Source organism: Salmo salar, chromosome ssa02 (genome assembly GCF_905237065.1).
Source record: "Salmo salar chromosome ssa02, Ssal_v3.1, whole genome shotgun sequence".
NCBI lineage: Eukaryota > Metazoa > Chordata > Actinopteri > Salmoniformes > Salmonidae > Salmo > Salmo salar.
Genome location: NC_059443.1, coordinates 81,874,622 through 81,893,605, shown reverse-complemented (window position 1 = coordinate 81,893,605; position 18,984 = coordinate 81,874,622). Strand labels below are relative to the sequence as shown.

The window sequence follows — 18,984 nt, the reverse complement described above, 5'->3', positions numbered from 1 at the left end:
CAGCAAGACGAAGGAGCTGATCGTGGACTACAGGGAACTGAGACCCGAGCACGCCCCTATTCACATCGAGGGGGCTGTAGTGGAGCGGGTCGAGAGCTTCAAGTTCCTCGGTGTCCACATCACTAAGGATCTATCATAGTCTACACACACCAACACAATCGTGAAGAGGACACGACAACGCTTCTTCTCCTCAAGAGACTGAAAAGATTTGGCCTCAGATCCTCAAAGTTCTACAGCTGCACCATTGAGAGCATCGTGACTGGCTGCATCACGGCTTGGTATGGCAACTGCTTGGCATCCGACCGTAAGGTGCTAATAAGGGTAGTGCGTACCGCCCAGTACATTACTGGGGAAGAACTCCCAGCCATCCAGTACTGGTACTCTGTGTATACAGCCATGTTATTACCTAGTACCCCTACACATCAACTCAGTACTGTTACCCCTGTGTTTACAGCCATGTTATTACCTAGTACCCCTATACATCAACTCAGTACTGGTACTCTGTGTGTTTACAGCCATGTTATTACCTAGTACCCCTACACATCAACTCAGTACTGTTACTCTGTGTTTACAGCCATGTTATTACCTAGTACCCCTACACATCAACTCAGTACTGTTACCCCTGTGTTTACAGCCATGTTATTACCTAGTACCCCTACACATCAACTCAGTACTGTTACCCCTGTGTTTACAGCCATGTTATTACCTAGTACCCCTACACATCAACTCACTACTGTTACCCCTGTGTATACAGCCATGTTATTACCTAGTACCCCTACACATCAACTCAGTACTGTTACCCCTGTGTATACAGCCATGTTATTACCTAGTAACCCTACACATCAACTCAGTACTGTTACCCCTGTGTATACAGCCATGTTATTACCTAGTACCCCTACACATCAACTCAGTACTGTTACCCCTGTGTATACAGCCATGTTATTACCTAGTACCCCTACACATCAACTCAGTACTGTTACCCCTGTGTTTACAGCCATGTTATTACCTAGTACCCCTACACATCAACTCAGTACTGTTACCCCTGTGTTTACAGCCATGTTATTACCTAGTACCCCTACACATCAACTCAGTACTGTTACCCGTGTTTACAGCCATGTTATTACCTAGTACCCCTACACATCAACTCAGTACTGTTACCCCTGTGTATACAGCCATGTTATTACCTAGTACCCCTACACATCAACTCACTACTGTTACCCCTGTGTATACAGCCATGTTATTACCTAGTACCCCTACACATCAACTCAGTACTGTTACCCCTGTGTTTACAGCCATGTTATTACCTAGTACCCCTACACATCAACTCAGTACTGGTACTCTGTGTTTACAGCCATGTTATTACCTAGTACCCCTACACATCAACTCAGTACTGTTACCCCTGTGTATACAGCCATGTTATTACCTAGTACCCCTACACATCAACTCAGTACTGTTACCCCTGTGTTTACAGCCATGTTATTACCTGGTACCCCTACACATCAACTCAGTACTGGTACTCTGTGTATACAGCCATGTTATTACCTAGTACCCCTACACATCAACTCAGTACTGGTACTCTGTGTGTTTACAGTCATGTTATTACCTAGTACCCCTACCCATCAACTCAGTACTGTTACCCCTGTGTTTACAGCCATGTTATTACCTAGTACCCCTACACATCAACTCAGTACTGTTACCCCTGTGTATACAGCCATGTTATCGTTACTCGTTGTGTATTTATTATTACATGTTTTACTTCTCTATTGTCTTCTCTCCTCATTGTTGGGAAGGGCCCGTAAGTAAGCAGTTCACTGTTAGAATACACCTGTTGTTTACGAAGAATGTGACAAATTAAAATGTGTTTGATTGTATCTCGTCAGGCCTGACCAAACCCCTCCTCCAGCTACAGACTGACCCCAGCCTATTCGTCGCCTCAGCCGCAAATCACCTCCTGGCCCGCCTCCTAACCTTCCACCAGCCAGCTACAACCTCACACACAACCCAGGGGAATGGCCTCACTGTTCCACCCAATAAGGAAGAGGTAGAATTGGACGTAACCATGGAGACAAGTCCAGGAAGCGGGTGTTCCATCACCATGGAGATCTTGAAGCACCTGGAGAGCTCTCTGGAGTCAGACAGCCACACCCAGGTACGATTGGTTGATTGAGAATATATATTTTTTACAGCAGTGCCCCTAGAGGAGATGGGAGGAAAGGAAAGGAAAGGAGGGGAGGGGAAGAGAAGGAGTGGTTGAAGACAGATAAATATCCACTTTTCACTATGTTCAGACCACATAACAGGGCAACAATATGTTCTTTTCTATTTTTATATGTGATAACGTGCATCTGTATGTACAGTGTGGTCATATTTGAATGCAGCAAATAATTCCATAGCAGGCACAACAGTTGAAACTGGAGCAGCAGCACGGCCAGGTGGACTGGGGACAACGAGTCATCATGCCAGGTAGTCCTGAGGCATGGTCCTAGGGCTCAGGTCCTCCGAGAGAGAGAAAGAAAGAGAATTAGAGAGAGCATATTTAAATTCACACAGGACACCGGATAAGACAAGAGAAATACTCCAGATGTAACAGACTGACCCTAGCCCCCCGACACATAAACTACTGCAGCATAAATACTGGAGGCTGAGACAGGAGGGGTCAGGAGACACTGTGGCCCCATCCGATGATACCCCCGGACAGGGTCAAACAGGCAGGATAAAACCCCACCCACTTTGCCAAAGCACAGCCCCCACATCACTAGAGGGATGTCTCCAACCACCAACTTACCGTCCTAAGACAAGGCCGTGTATAGCCCACAAAGATCTCCGCCACGGCACAACCCAAAGGGGGGCGCCAACCCAGACAGGCAGGCCAGAGTAGGTATGGCCTCTGTCTTTAACCAGAGTCTTAACATGGTTTATCATGGTAGGGATGGCCTCTGTCTTTAACCAGAGTCTTAACATGGTTTATCATGGTAGGGATGGCCTCTGTCTTTAACCAGAGTCTTAACATGGTTCATCATGGTAGGGATGGACTGTCTTTAACCAGAGTCTTAACATGGTTTATTATGGTAGGGATGGCCTCTGTCTTTAACCAGAGTCTTAACATGGTTTATCATGGTAGGGATGGAATGTCTTTAACCAGAGTCTTAACATGGTTTATCATGGTAGGGATGGCCTCTGTCTTTAACCAGAGTCTTAACATGGTTCATCATGGTAGGGATGGACTGTCTTTAACCAGAGTCTTAACATGGTTTATTATGGTAGGGATGGCCTCTGTCTTTAACCAGAGTCTTAACATGGTTTATCATGGTAGGGATGGAATGTCTTTAACCAGAGTCTTAACATGGTTTATCATGGTAGGGATGGACTGTCTTTAACCAGAGTCTTAACATGGTTTATCATGGTAGGGATGGCCTCTGTCTTTAACCAGAGTCTTAACATGGTTTATCATGGTAGGGTTGGACTGTCTTTACCCAGAGTCTTAACATGGTTTATCATGGTAGGTATGGCCTCTGTCTTTAACCAGAGTCTTAACATGGTTTATCATGGTAGGGATGGACTGTCTTTACCCAGAGTCTTAACATGGTTCATCATGGTAGGGATGGAATGTCTTTAACCAGAGTCTTAACATGGTTTATCATGGTAGGTATGGCCTCTGTCTTTAACCAGAGTCTTAACATGGTTTATCATGGTAGGTATGGCCTCTGTCTTTAACCAGAGTCTTAACATGGTTTATCATGGTAGGGATGGACTGTCTTTAACCAGAGTCTTAACATGGTTTATCATGGTAGGGATGGACTGTCTTTAACCAGAGTCTTAACATGGTTTATCATGGTAGGGATGGACTGTCTTTAACCAGAGTCTTAACATGGTTTATCATGGTAGGGGTGGACTGTCTTTAACCAGAGTCTTAACATGGTTTATCATGGTAGGGATGGACTGTCTTTAACCAGAGTCTTAACATGGTTTATCATGGTAGGGATGGACTGTCTTTAACCAGAGTCTTAACATGGTTTATCATGGTAGGGATGGACTGTCTTTAACCAGAGTCTTAACATGGTTTATCATGGTAGGGATGGACTGTCTTTAACCAGAGTCTTAACATGGTTTATTATGGTAGGGATGGACTGTCTTTAACCAGAGTCTTAACATGGTTTATCATGGTAGGGATGGACTGTCTTTAACCAGAGTCTTAACATGGTTTATTATGGTAGGGATGGACTGTCTTTAACCAGAGTCTTAACATGGTTCATCATGGTAGGGATGGACTGTCTTTAACCAGAGTCTTAACATGGTTTATTATGGTAGGGATGGCCTCTGTCTTTAACCAGAGTCTTAACATGGTTTATCATGGTAGGGATGGAATGTCTTTAACCAGAGTCTTAACATGGTTTATCATGGTAGGGATGGACTGTCTTTAACCAGAGTCTTAACATGGTTTATCATGGTAGGGATGGCCTCTGTCTTTAACCAGAGTCTTAACATGGTTTATCATGGTAGGGTTGGACTGTCTTTACCCAGAGTCTTAACATGGTTTATCATGGTAGGTATGGCCTCTGTCTTTAACCAGAGTCTTAACATGGTTTATCATGGTAGGGATGGCCTCTGTCTTTAACCAGAGTCTTAACATGGTTTATCATGGTAGGTATGGCCTCTGTCTTTAACCAGAGTCTTAACATGGTTTATCATGGTAGGGATGGACTGTCTTTAACCAGAGTCTTAACATGGTTTATCATGGTAGGGATGGACTGTCTTTAACCAGAGTCTTAACATGGTTTATCATGGTAGGGATGGACTGTCTTTAACCAGAGTCTTAACATGGTTTATCATGGTAGGGGTGGACTGTCTTTAACCAGAGTCTTAACATGGTTTATCATGGTAGGGATGGACTGTCTTTAACCAGAGTCTTAACATGGTTTATCATGGTAGGGATGGACTGTCTTTAACCAGAGTCTTAACATGGTTTATCATGGTAGGGATGGACTGTCTTTAACCAGAGTCTTAACATGGTTTATCATGGTAGGGATGGACTGTCTTTAACCAGAGTCTTAACATGGTTTATCATGGTAGGGATGGACTGTCTTTAACCAGAGTCTTAACATGGTTTATCATGGTAGGGATGGACTGTCTTTAACCAGAGTCTTAACATGGTTTATCATGGTAGGGGTGGACTGTCTTTAACCAGAGTCTTAACATGGTTTATCATGGTAGGGATGGACTGTCTTTAACCAGAGTCTTAACATGGTTTATCATGGTAGGGATGGACTGTCTTTAACCAGAGTCTTAACATGGTTTATCATGGTAGGGATGGACTGTCTTTAACCAGAGTCTTAACATGGTTTATCATGGTAGGGGTTGACTGTCTTTAACCAGAGTCTTAACATGGTTTATCATGGTAGGGATGGACTGTCTTTAACCAGAGTCTTAACATGGTTTATCATGGTAGGGATGGACTGTCTTTAACCAGAGTCTTTACATGGTTTATCATGGTAGGGATGGACTGTCTTTAACCAGAGTCTTAACATGGTTTATCATGTCTTTAACTAAAGATAACTTTTTTTTTAAATACTGTGAAACTATTTGTTGTTCCATGTAGAACATTCCAAGGAATAATAATAATAATAATAATAAATATAAGCCATAATAAACTCAATCAAACGTCTGTATATCAAAAAGAAGACAGGTTTTGATTTGTAACCCTGAAAAATGTATTTTAACTTGTTGAGCCTCGTTTCAAATGATCACTTCTTAGAAGAACTGTTCCTGACGTAATGAGGGGTGGAGAAGTACCACACTGTGTCATACTGTATATAAATCATTTCCATTTCTGTTTATTATTAGTCAAACCCTTTTCTTGTTTCTATTTACGGATAGCCAGGGGGCACGCTGCAACACTCAGACATCATTCACAGATAGCCAGGGGGCACGCTGCAACACTCAGACATCATTCACAGATAGCCAGGGAGCACGCTGCAACACTCAGACATCATTCACAGATAGCCAGGGGGCACGCTGCAACACTCAGACATCATTCACAGATAGCCAGGGAGCACGCTGCAACACTCAGACATCATTCACAGATAGCCAGGGAGCACGCTGCAACACTCAGACATCATTCACAGATAGCCAGGGAGCACGCTGCAACACTCAGACATCATTCACAGATAGCCAGGGAGCACGCTGCAACACTCAGACATCATTCACAGATAGCCAGGGGGCACGCTGCAACACTCAGACATCATTCACAGATAGCCAGGGAGCACGCTGCAACACTCAGACATCATTCACAGATAGCCAGGGGGCACGCTGCAACACTCAGACATCATTCACAGATAGCCAGGGAGCACGCTGCAACACTCAGACATCATTCACAGATAGCCAGGGAGCACGCTGCAACACTCAGACATCATTCACAGATAGCCAGGGAGCACGCTGCAACACTCAGACATCATTCACAGATAGCCAGGGAGCACGCTGCAACACTCAGACATCATTCACAGATAGCCAGGGAGCACGCTGCAACACTCAGACATCATTCACAGATAGCCAGGGAGCACGCTGCAACACTCAGACATCATTCACAGATAGCCAGGGAGCACGCTGCAACACTCAGACATCATTCACAGATAGCCAGGGAGCACGCTGCAACACTCATTTACGGATGAAGCGTGTATGTTTAGTGAGTCCACCAGATCAGAGGAAGTAGGGATGACCAGGGATGTTCTCTGTTTAGTGAGTCCACCAGATCAGAGGCAGTAGGGATGACCAGGGATGTTCTCTGTTTAGTGAGTCCACCAGATCAGAGGCAGTAGGGATGACCAGGGATGTTCTCTGTTTAGTGAGTCCACCAGATCAGAGGCAGTAGGGATGACCAGGGATGTTCTCTGTTTAGTGAGTCCCCCATATCAGAGGCAGTAGGGATTTTAGGATTTGTTATCTGTAATAGTTATGATAAATGAGATGTTGTTGCTCACTGTTGGCATATAGATAAATGTGGCCATATTGCTATAAAAATCTTATTTTTGTTGTTTTTGAGCACTCTGTTACAGCGCCACCTATAGGCCAATCTGTGACATTATGTTTTACCATGTTACTCATGGCCTCCTAGTTATTTACATTTTGTACCCCTTTTTCTCCCCAATTTCATGGTATCCAATTGGTAGTTACAGTCTTGTCTCATCCCTGCAACTCCCGTATGGACTCGGGAGAGGTGAAGGTCGAGAGCCATGCGTCCTCTGAAACATGGCCCTGTCAAGTCGCACTGCTTCTTGACACACTGCTCCCTTACCCCGGAAGCCAGCCGCACCAATGTGTCGGAGGAAACACCGTACAACTGGCTCCCGGCCGGCACAAGGAGTCGCTAGAGCGCGATGGGCCAAGGACGTCCTGGCTGGTCAAATCCTCCCCTAACCCGGACGACACTGGGCCAATTGTGCGCCGCCTCATGGGTCTCCCGGTCGCGGCCGGCTGCAACACAGCCCGGGATCGAACCCGGATCTGTAGTGATGCCTCTAGCACTGCGGATGCATTGCCTTAGACCGCTGTGCTGCTCGCGAGGACCTAAGGCCTCTAGTTTCTGGGTGCCAACTTAGAATAAAGTGAACAATCTATGCTTGAGTTACTTGACCATGTCAACAAAATATATAGATTTATGAGAATAACAACAGGTTTCACGCTGCGAACCCTTAATAACGATATTTTATAAAGGTGTTTCTAATGGTCTTCTATTGTTATGATGTGTCACCAGGTGCTCCAGGGGCTGAGGCTGCTGGCCCTGACTATCCCCAAGCTGGAAGCTCCTCTCCGGGGATGGGTGATCAGGCGAGTCCTGAGGCCTCTGGAGGGGTTGGTCCTAGAAGGCCGCAGAGCAGTCACACAGCCTCTAATGGACGTCCTACTGGCTACATACAGGTGTGTTTGGTAATTTAACGGAATTATGGCGATGGTTGATTCTGAACATCGTTTATGTTTCCAAGGTAACCAGGTTGCTACGTCAACGTGGTGTTTATTTAGTACTAAAAAGGAGGGGAAAAAATCACTGAAACGGGGAGGGACTACATGGACTTGTCCAATAAGATTAGTCTCTGTCCTCACTCAGTCCTAACACACACACACACACACACACACACACACACACACACCTTGTAATATGAACATTTAACGTAAGATTGTTCAATAAGATTGTGAAGTTTTGTTTTGCAGGTCCGGTCCGTGTGACTCCAGACTCGTCTCTCTGATGGCGTCCATGTTGAACTCCCAGAATCCCTCTGACGCTGCGCTGTGTGCCGCCGCCATCCTCCATCCGGAGACCTGGTAACAGACACACACTATTCCGTGGCCAGCGTAGCTGACTGACTAACTGGGTATTGTTTCAGTCCTCCAGGCCTCAGACAGAAGGGCGTAGCTGACTGACTAACTGGGTATTGTTTCAGTCCTCCAGGCCTCAGACAGAAGGGCGTAGCTGACTGACTAACTGGGTATTGTTTCAGTCCTCCAGGCCTCAGACAGAAGGGCGTAGCTGACTGACTAACTGGGTATTGTTTCAGTCCTCCAGGCCTCAGACAGAAGGTCGTAGCTGACTGACTAACTGGGTATTGTTTCAGTCCTCCAGGCCTCAGACAGAAGGTCGTAGCTGACTGACTAACTGGGTATTGTTTCAGTCCTCCAGGCCTCAGACAGAAGGGCGTAGCTGACTGACTAACTGGGTATTGTTTCAGTCCTCCAGGCCTCAGACAGAAGGTCGTAGCTGTTCTACTGGGACCTCTACAGATGGTTACTGGAGTAACTCTGCTGGACTGGCACAATGACAGACACACTGATGGACAGACTGACCACAGACACACTGATGGACAGACTGACCACAGTCACACTGTTGATGACAACAGACAGACTGATGGACAGACTGACCACAGACACACTGATGAAGACCACAGACAGACTGATGGACAGACTGACCACAGACACACTGACACTGACCAGGACAGACAGACGGAGGGTCGTAGCTCTCTCTCTCTCCTGCGGGATCATCTCAATCACAAACCCTCCTGTATCTCTCTGCTCTGTGTCTCTGTGTCCAGTGCTCCCTACATAACAGACATGGTAAGAGACTATCCTCCTCCACCGCTCTGTGTGTTTGTCATTGTGTACAAAACCTTTTTTCTGGCCCTTTGAGCCGGATAGCATATCCCATAGCAGTAGAGGGATTTACAATTGTTACCACCTGAATTTGGAGGCTGCTGGACAAACCCCCTCTTTTTCATATGGTCCTTCAATCTCTCTCTCTCACTCTCACTCTCTCTGTCACTCTCTCTCTCTCTGTCTCTCTCTCTCACTCTCTGTCACTCTCTCTCTCTCTGTCTCTCTCTCTCACTCTCTGTCACTCTCTCTCTGTCTCTGTCTCTCTCAGGAGTCATCTGCCGCTGTCATCCTTGCTGTGGTGTCACTCCTGAGGATCTGTAACGGCCACTCACCCGAGAGCAAGGCTGCTATTGGCTGTAGCAAAGCATCCACCAACCTGATTGGCTGCAGCAAGGTCCAGAGGTGTGGCCTAGACTCCCTGGCTAGTCTTAGCACCTGCCCTGGTGAGAATCTAGACTCTGGGAGCGTGTTCAGGAATACAATCATGTTTAAAAGCGTAAATAATCCATTTTTAAAAAGCGTTGTTGTTTTAGGAGCTGTGGAACGGGTGGTGGAGGTGTTCCATGTTCTAGTGCAGAACCTACAGAACCCTGACTCAGACCCCACCGTGAGACACACCTTACAAACAGCCAACCACAACATCTAACTCAGTTTGGTTTCTCTTCCGCTGGCTAGTTTCCTAGTTGATTAATGACCACTGTGTGTGTGTTCCTTCTTTCGTACTGTCTCCTGTGTTCAGGTGCTCCAGAAGAACTACCAGGCCATGTTGAGGTGGCTTAGTGTGTCTGCAGAGTCTTCCTCACTGGCTGATCTGGTCAATGAAGGTACAGAGAGAACCAATCAAACATCAATATATCTGGTCAATGAATGTACAGGAAGTCAACATCAATATATCTGGTCACTGAAGGTACAGGAAGTCAACATCAATATATCTGGTCACTGAAGGTACAGGAAGTCAACATCAATATATCTGGCTGTTTCTGTTGATATTGCTTAACAGATATTTATACTGATGTTTTTTCCTGTGTGTGTGTGTCGTAACAGACCTCTTTCCTGTGCTAAAGAAGCGTGTGTGTATGTGTGTGTGTTGTAACAGACCTCCTTCCCGTGCTAAAGAAGTGTGTGTGTGTGTATGTCGTAACAGACCTCTTTCCCGTGCTAAAGTGTGTGTGTGTGTTGTAACAGACCTCTTTCCCGTGCTAAAGAAGTGTGTGTGTGTTGTAACAGACCTCTTTCCCGTGCTAAAGAAGCGTGTGTGTGTTGTAACAGACCTCTTTCCCGTGCTAAAGAAGCGTGTGTGTGTTGTAACAGACCTCCTTCCCGTGCTAAAGAAGCGTGCGTGTGTGTGTGTGTGTGTGTGTGTGTGTGTGTGTGTGTGTGTGTGTGTGTGTGTGTCGTAACAGACCTCTTTCCCGTGCTAAAGAAGTGTGTGTGTGTTGTAACAGACCTCTTTCCCGTGCTAAAGAAGCGTGTGTGTGTTGTAACAGACCTCCTTCCCGTGCTAAAGAAGCGTGCGTGTGTGTGTGTGTGTGTGTGTGTGTGTGTGTGTGTGTGTGTTAACAGACCTCCTTCCCGTGCTAAAGAAGCGTGTGTGTGACGTGCGTTGGGAGGTTCGAGACTCCACTCTAGAGTTCCTCGGCCAGCTGTGTGAGGCGTTCAGCTGCACTGTCACTCCTATCCTGCTGGAGGCGCTGTGTGATCAGGAGAGCTATGTGAGGGCTAGTGCCATCTCTGCCCTGGCCAGGACTCTACCACTCAGTGACCAGCAGGGGGAGCCAGGGAACCAGACACAGGTGAGACTCTGACCTACACATTTCATTTACTGTATAACGGATGCCTCGCTTCACATTTCTCTATCTATCTATCTATCTATCTATATATATATATATATATATATATATATAAATATTATTTTTTTTAAATGAAGATTTGTTTAATTCGTATAAATCTAATCTTTTAAACAATACATTTTGACGAATCAAATGATTCGATTCGCGATTGTAGTAGTTGGAATTCGGTTCAATCGCGGTGAATCAAACCAAAAATAATAATTAGTGAATCGCAGACAGTGAAAGGACAAAATAGCAGCTGTAGTCTTTGTGATGATACTATAGTGGACAGAGAGTTGATGGGACACGTGGATGATTCTAGTCAGTCTGGAGTCAACACTTCCATGGTCAGATATGCTGTGTACTGAGCCTTCAGAGAGGACTGTCCAATCCTAGGTCAGATATGCTGTGTACTGAGCCTTCAGAGAGGACTGTCCAATCCATGGTCAGATATGCTGTGTACTGAGCCTTTAGTGAGGACTGTCCAATCCATGGTCAGATATACTGTGTACTGAGCCTTCAGAGAGGACTGTCCAATCCTAGGTCAGATATGCTGTATACTGAGCCTTCAGAGAGGACTGTCCAATCCTAGGTCAGATATGCTGTGTACTGAGCCTTCAGAGAGGACTGTCCAATCCATGGTCAGATATGCTGTGTACTGAGCCTTCAGAGAGGACTGTCCAATCCATGGTCAGATATACTGTATACTGAGCCTTCAGAGAGGACTGTCCAATCCATGGTCAGATATGCTGTGTACTGAGCCTTCAGAGAGGACTGTCCAATCCATGGTCAGATATGCTGTATACTGAGCCTTCAGAGAGGTCTGTCCAATCCAAGGTCAGATATACTGTATACTGAGCCTTCAGAGAGGACTGTCCAATCCTAGGTCAGATATGCTGTATACTGAGCCTTCAGAGAGGACTGTCCAATCCTAGGTCAGATATGCTGTATACTGAGCCTTCAGAGAGGACTGTCTAATCCTAGGTCAGATATGCTGTGTACTGAGCCTTCAGAGAGGACTGTCAGATATTGCCTATTTAAATAAAGGTTAAATAAAAAATTAAATGCCTTTTGTTATGACAAGCCTAAATAAGTTCAGGAGTCAAAATTAGTTTAATAAGTTGCATGTGATGGGAGAAAACTGAGGATGGATCAACATCATTGTAGTTACGCCACAATAGTAACCTAAGTGACAGTGAAAAGAAGGAAGTCTGTACAGAATATATATATTCCAAAACATGCATCCTATTTGCAACAAGGCACTAAAGTAATAATGCAAAAATTGTGGCAAAGCAAGTCCCTTTTTGTCCTGAATACAAAGTGTTACATTTGGGGCAAATCCAGTTCAACACATTACTGAGTACCACTCTCCATATTTTCAAGCATAGTGGTGGCTGCATCATGTTATGGGTATGCTTGTAGTTGTTAAGGACTGGGTAGTTTTTCAGGATAAATAATAAACTGAATGGAGCTAAGCACAGTCAAAATCCTAGAGGAAAACCTGGTTCAGTCTGCTTTCCACCAGACACTGGGAGATGAATTCACCTTTCAGCAGGACAACAACCTAAAACACAAGGCCAAATCTACACTGGAGTTGTTTACCAAGAAGACAGTGAATGCTCCCGAGTGGCTTAGATAGATTTGACTTAAATCTGCTTGAAAATCTATTTCAAGACCTGAAAATGGTTGTCTAGCAATGATCAACAACCAATTTAACAGAACTTGAAGAATTTTGAAAAGAATAATGGGTAAATGTTGTACAATCCAGGTGTGCAAAGCTCTTAGAGACTTACCCAGAAAGACTCATAGCTGTAATCACTGCAAAAGGTGATTCGAACATGTATTGACTCAGGGGTGTGAATACTTATGTAAATGAGATATTTCTGTATTTCATTTTCAAAGAATTTGCAAAGAAATCTAAAAACCGTGTTTTCACTTTGTCATTATGGGGTAAATAACGTCCACTTGACAAAAAGTGTCGTCCTCCACGTGTCGCAGTGGGATTTGATAAGCTATTAGCGGCCGTTGCTATATCAACGGTGTGACAACCTAACGCTTCCAATTTCAAAATTACATTCTTTTCATCCCCGCTATGTAAACAAAGTTGATTTCCTCAACAATTTCACTGCGTAAAATAGTTTTGTTTAGCTAATAAGATGAAAACATTTGTTCAAACGACTTTTGTTAACATTTCAACATCATGAAATCCATGTCTTAAACGTTGCTATGTTTTCTGAAATAGCAAAGTGTGTAATCTGCTTGACACGTTGTTACTTACCTCACAGACCAGGAAGTCCGCTCATTTCCTCTCCATTCATATACAAGTCTGTTTGATTCATACACTGGCTTGTCTGGCTGTTATGCATTTATTTAGAGATTTCCCTGGTCTGTCTACTCTGAGATAATAATTATAACAATAATATTTCAGTTAGTTCTCTATGATGGTTGTTGTATATGTCACATAGCTCATTAGCATTACCCTGGTGGTGTAATATATATGTATGTACTGTAGGTCCTAGGATACAACAATGAATAATGTTGAACTAACAAAATACCATCAAGGGATACCTTACAGTTTACAACAATCAACACCTCAGGAAACAGCTGTTTTTCCCCCCCAGACCTCAAAAGTGGACTTCTGATGTGGTTAAAGCATTTTTCTGGACTTATAACATACATTATTTTGGTACTTTTATACAAAAAAAAAAGTGTGCATTTTTGTGATAACCTGTAAAAATCAAACAGAGAAAACAGAATTAGAGGAGAAAATCGATTGGGTTTTATTAGACCCCTATAAATGGGGTCTATAAATGGGTTAACTGCCTTGCTCAGGGGCAGAACGACAGATTTTTACCTTGTCGGCTCGGGGATTTGATCCAGTAACCTTTCGGTTAAACAACGCTCTAACCACTAGGCTACCTGCTGCCCCCGTTGAGCTTGCTTCAGCTGTCAAAACATATTGTATGGTAGTGGATATGTGGTAAATATAGAATACAACAGAAGCTGAAGAAGTTCAGTAGCAGTAAGTTCAGTAACAGTCTGCTATATATTTTAGCACATCAATTATGAACAATCATAGATCTATGCCTCTGAAAAATGTACTGTGACTAAAACTGGGCTGGGACATGCTTCCAATGGTTCTGTCCAACACCTGGTACCAGTGTAGTAGTTTAGGAGGGGGTACGCTTCCAATGGTTCTGTCCAACACCTGGTACCAGTGTAGTAGTTTGGGAGGGGGGGGGTTCCCTGACTGGGATTCAAACCCTGGTCCCTGTGACTGTCATTTCAAAACTATTATACTGTCGCGATCCTCGCTATATGACCCACGTTACAAGTAGGTTCACCCTATTGGCACGTTGCGTAGGGGGTTTGTCTTTCACACCAGAGACACAGGTTCTAAAAGGCTGAAATCTCTTGTGTTGAGGTGTGGTGAGGTGAGGTGAGGTGTGTTGTGTTGTGTTGAGATGTGAGGTTGTGTTGTGGTGAGGTGTGTTGTGAGGTTGTGTTGAGGTGAGGTGTGTTGTGTATTGAGGTTGTTGTGGTGGTATTGAGGTTGTTGTGGTGGTATTGAGGTTGTTGTGGTGGTGTTGAGGTTGTTGTGGTGTTGAGGTTGTTGTGGTGGTGTTGAGGTTGTTGTGGTGGTATTGAGGTTGTTGTGGTGGTGTTGAGGTTGTTGTGGTGGTGTTGAGGTTGTTGTGGTGGTGTTGAGGTTGTTGTGGTGGTGTTGAGGTTGTTGTGGTGGTATTGAGGTTGTTGTGGTGGTGTTGAGGTTGTGGTGGTGTTGAGGTTGTTGTGGTGGTGTTGAGGTTGTTGTGGTGGTAGGTTGAGGTTGTTGTGGTGGTGTTGAGGTTGTTGTGGTGGTGTTGAGGTTGTTGTGGTGGTGTTGAGGTTGTTGTGGTGGTATTGAGGTTGTTGTTGAGGTTGTTGTGGTGGTGTTGAGGTTGTTGTGGTGGTGTTGAGGTTGTTGTGGTGGTGTTGAGGTTGTTGTGGTGGTATTGAGGTTGTTGTGGTGGTGTTGAGGTTGTTGTGGTGGTGTTGAGGTTGTTGTGGTGGTTGTTGTGTTGAGGTTGTTGTGGTGGTGTTGAGGTTGTTGTGGTGGTGTTGAGGTTGTTGTTGAGGTTGTTGTGGTGGTATTGAGGTTGTTGTGGTGGTGTTGAGGTTGTTGTGGTGGTGTTGAGGTTGTTGTGGTGGTATTGAGGTTGTTGTGGTGGTGTTGAGGTTGTTGTGGTGGTGTTGAGGTTGTTGTGGTGGTGTTGAGGTTGTTGTTGAGGTTGTTGTGGTGGTGTTGAGGTTGTTGTGGTGGTGTTGAGGTTGTTGTGGTGGTGTTGAGGTTGTTGTGGTGGTATTGAGGTTGTTGTGGTGGTGTTGAGGTTGTTGTGGTGGTGTTGAGGTTGTTGTGGTGGTGTTGAGGTTGTTGTGGTGGTGTTGAGGTTGTTGTTGAGGTTGTTGTGGTGGTGAGGGTGTTTACTGTTGTAACAAATGGTTCATATTTTAGTGTTCATCATGATGATTGTATTTCCATTATACAGTTAACTGTTGTTACTGTGTGTGTTCCCTCCAGGAGCAGACCCTGGGTCAGTTACTACACATCCTGTCTCAGGATTCAGAGGGCTTCCCCAGACGTGCTGTGGTCCAGTTCTTCATCAACTGGCAAAAGACACACCCATCATCCTCCTCCTCCTCCTCCTCGCTGCGTTCTGTCCTATCGCTGGGCAGCACTGATCTGGACTGGGAGGTCAAAGTTCACACCCTGGAGCTGGTTGAGCTCCTGATGGAGGAAACACTTCCAGGTCACCAGGAGTCAGAGCTGGGGTCAGCTCCTCCCCCTTACGGTGGCTCTGGAGGGACAAACCTACTAACACACACTGACCTCACACACCCCTACGCTGTGACGCCAAGCCAGCCCTCACCCCTTCTAACACACACCACAACTGACACACACACACCCCCAACACACACATCTGTAGTGTGTGGTCTGTCTCGGTTGGTGGAGCTCGGTGTTGTAACAGCGTTACTCAACGGCCTGTTTGATTGTGACAGACCTGTAGCTTTAAAAGCCTGTAGTCTGTTGCTACGACTACGAGACGCGGTGTGTGTCCCCCGGTCGCTAGGGAAAGGTGCTATGACAACTGACGACGCCACAGCAACCGTTGCCAAGGTGACTTTTGACCTGAGGGGTCAGGTTTGGGAGCGGGAGGTCACGAGGAAGTTACAGGAGAAGAGAGGATCTGGTTGGGTTAAAGAGTCCAGGGAAGTAGGTTGTGATAGGCTGAACAGGAACAGAGTTTCTGATAGGACAGACGGGGCTGGTTCCGAAGCCTGCGATAGGTTGACAGGGAAGAGTGTGTGTGAGGTGCTGTGGTCGTTGGGTCTAGAGGAGAGACAGAGTGTGTTATCACTGAGCAGTGACCATGTCCAGAACTCACCCCTCTCTCTACTGGAGGACATCCTGAACCCTACACACACCTCACTCACTGACGAGGTTATAGTAGACTGTTACTGACCCACACATCACAAACACTACACACCTTGTTATGGAATAAAACCGTTTTATTTGTGATTTTTGTTTCTCCTCTACGTTGACTAGTGAGTACTGTAGTTAGAGTTCCATTGGGACATAACTCTTGATCACCCACCTACCAGGAAAATAAACAAAGATTTCAAACCACTGGTGTCAACGTTTTCCTGACTTGGTATGTTGAACAATGTTGCGAGGAAAGAGAGAGCGAGAGAGAGCGAGCCAACGAGGAGAGAGAGCGAGAGAGAGCGAGCCAACGAGGAGAGAGAGCGAGAGAGAGCGAGCCAACTAGGAGAGAGAGCGAGAGAGAGCGAGCCAACGAGGAGAGAGAGCGAGGAGAGAGCGAGCGAGAGAGAGCGAGCAGAGAGAGCGAGCGAGGAGCGAGAGCGAGCCAACGAGGAGAGAGCGAGCCAACGAGGAGAGAGCGAGCCAACGAGGAGAGCGAGCGAGCGAGGAGAGAGAGCGAGCAGAGAGAGTGAGCGAGAGCGAGAGCGAGCCAACGAGGAGAGAGCGAGCCAACGAGGAGAGAGAGCGAGAGAGAGCGAGCCAACGAGGAGAGAGCGAGCGAGGAGAGAGAGCGAGCAGAGAGAGCGAGCGAGAGCGAGCCAACGAGGAGAGAGCGAGCCAACGAGGAGAGAGAGCGAGCGAGGAGAGAGAGCGAGCCAACGAGGAGAGAGAGCGAGCGAGGAGAGCGAGCGAGGAGAGAAGCGAGCCAACGAGAGAGAGCGAGCGAGGAGAGCGAGCCAACGAGGAGAGAAGCGAGCGAGGAGAGAGCGAGCCAACGAGGAGAAGGCGAGGAAGCGAGGAGAGAGAGCGAGCGAGGAGAAGCGAGCGAGAGAAAGCGAGAGAGGAGAGAGAGCGAGCGAGAGAGAGAGCGAGGGAGAGAGAGGAGGAGAGAGAGCGAGCGAGGAGAGAGCGAGCGAGCGAGAGAGAGCGAGCGAGGAGAGAGAGAGCGAGAGAGAGAGGGAGCAGGGAGAGCGAGCGAGGAGAAAGAGCGAGGAGAGTGAGAGAGGGAGAGTGAGCGAGGAGAGAGAGGGAGGGAGGGGAGAGAGAGGGAGGAGAGAGAGAGCGAGCGAGGAGAGAGCGAGCGAGGAGAGAGGAGAGAGCGAGGGAGAGGGAGAGAGAGGAAGAGAGAGAGGAGAGAGCGAGCCAACGAGGAGAGAGAGCGAGCCAACGAGGAGAGAGAGCGAGCGAGGAGAGAGCGAGCCAACGAGGAGAGAGAGAGAGCGGAGGGAGCGAGGAGAGAGGCGAGAGAGAGAGCGAGCGAGGAGAGAGCGAGCGAGGAGAGAGGAGGAGAGAGAGGGAGGAGAGCGAGCGAGAGAGAAGCGAGCGAGAGAGAGGAAAGAGAGGAGAGAGCGAGCCAACGAGGAGAGAGAGCGAGAGAGAGCGAGCCAACGAGGAGAGAGAGCGAGCCAGCGAGGAGAGAGCGAGCCAACGAGGAGAGAGAGCGAGCGAGGAGAGCGGAGAGAGCGAGGAGAGCGGAGAGAGCGAGGAGAGAGAGAGAGCGAGGAGAGAGAGAGCGAGGAGAGAGCGAGCGAGGAGAGAGGAGGAGAGAGAGGGAGGAGGGAGAGAGCGAGCCAACGAGGAGAGAGAGCGAGCCAACGAGGAGAGAGAGCGAGCCAACGAGGAGAGAGAGCGAGCCAACGAGGAGAGAGCGAGCGAGGAGAGAGCGAGCGAGGAGAGAGCGAGCGAGGAGAGAGCGAGCGAGGAGAGAGCGAGCGAGGAGAGAGAGGGAGAGTGAGCGAGGGAGAGTGAGCGAGGAGAGAGGGGGAGGGGAGAGAGAGGGAGGGAGAGAGCGAGCGAGGAGAGAGAGCGAGGAGAGTGAGAGAGGGAGAGTGAGCGAGGAGAGAGAGGGAGGGGAGAGAGAGGGAGGAGAGAGAGAGCAAGGAGAGAGCGAGGGAGGAGAGAGCGAGTGAGGTAGAGAGAGAGCGAGAGAGAGCGAGCGAGGAGAGAGCGAGGAGAGAGAGGAAGAGAGAGAGGAGAGAGCGAGCCAACGAGGAGAGAGAGCGAGCCAACGAGGAGAGAGAGCGAGGCGAGAGAGCGAGCCAACGAGAGAGAGAGAGAGCGGAGAGAGCGAGGCGAGGAGAGAGAGGGAGAGAGCGAGGAGAGAGAGCGAGGAGAGAGCGAGCGAGGAGAGAGCGAGAGAGAGAGAGAGAGGAAAGCGAGCCAACGAGGAGAGAGCGAGCAAGGAGAGAGCGAGAGAGAGAGAGCGAGCGAGGAGAGGGCGAGGAGAGAGCGAGCGAGAGAGAGAGAGCGAGGAGAGAGAGAGAGGAGCGAGGAGAGAGCGAGGGGAGAGGCGACGAGAGCGGGAGGAGAGAGCGAGCGAGGAGAGAGAGCGAGGAGAGTGAGAGAGGGAGAGTGAGCGAGGAGAGAGAGGGAGGAGAGAGAGAGAGCAAGGAGAGAGCGAGGGAGGAGAGAGCGAGTGAGGTAGAGAGAGAGCGAGGAGAGAGCGAGGAGAGAGCGAGGGAGAGAGAGGAAGAGAGAGAGGAGAGAGCGAGC

General features: G+C 47.3%; 1 protein-coding gene across 5 annotated transcripts in view; it reads left to right on the top strand.

Moving 5' to 3' along the window:
* LOC106593780 (BRCA1-associated ATM activator 1) overlaps window positions 1-16,635 on the top strand; it is a 73,909-nt gene extending 57,274 nt beyond the window's left edge. For all 5 annotated transcript variants that reach the window (XM_045713037.1, XM_045713035.1, XM_045713034.1 and 2 more), the window contains 9 exons: window positions 1,881-2,149; window positions 7,748-7,911; window positions 8,203-8,313; window positions 8,718-9,099; window positions 9,407-9,581; window positions 9,672-9,745; window positions 9,878-9,962; window positions 10,702-10,931; window positions 15,529-16,635. In XM_045713037.1, the coding sequence (XP_045568993.1) occupies window positions 1,881-2,149; window positions 7,748-7,911; window positions 8,203-8,313; window positions 8,718-9,099; window positions 9,407-9,581; window positions 9,672-9,745; window positions 9,878-9,962; window positions 10,702-10,931; window positions 15,529-16,470 (2,432 nt within the window). In that variant the 3' untranslated portion in view covers window positions 16,471-16,635. The remainder of the gene's footprint in view (window positions 1-1,880; window positions 2,150-7,747; window positions 7,912-8,202; window positions 8,314-8,717; window positions 9,100-9,406; window positions 9,582-9,671; window positions 9,746-9,877; window positions 9,963-10,701; window positions 10,932-15,528) is intronic.
* Window positions 16,636-18,984: the final 2,349 nt, after the last annotated feature.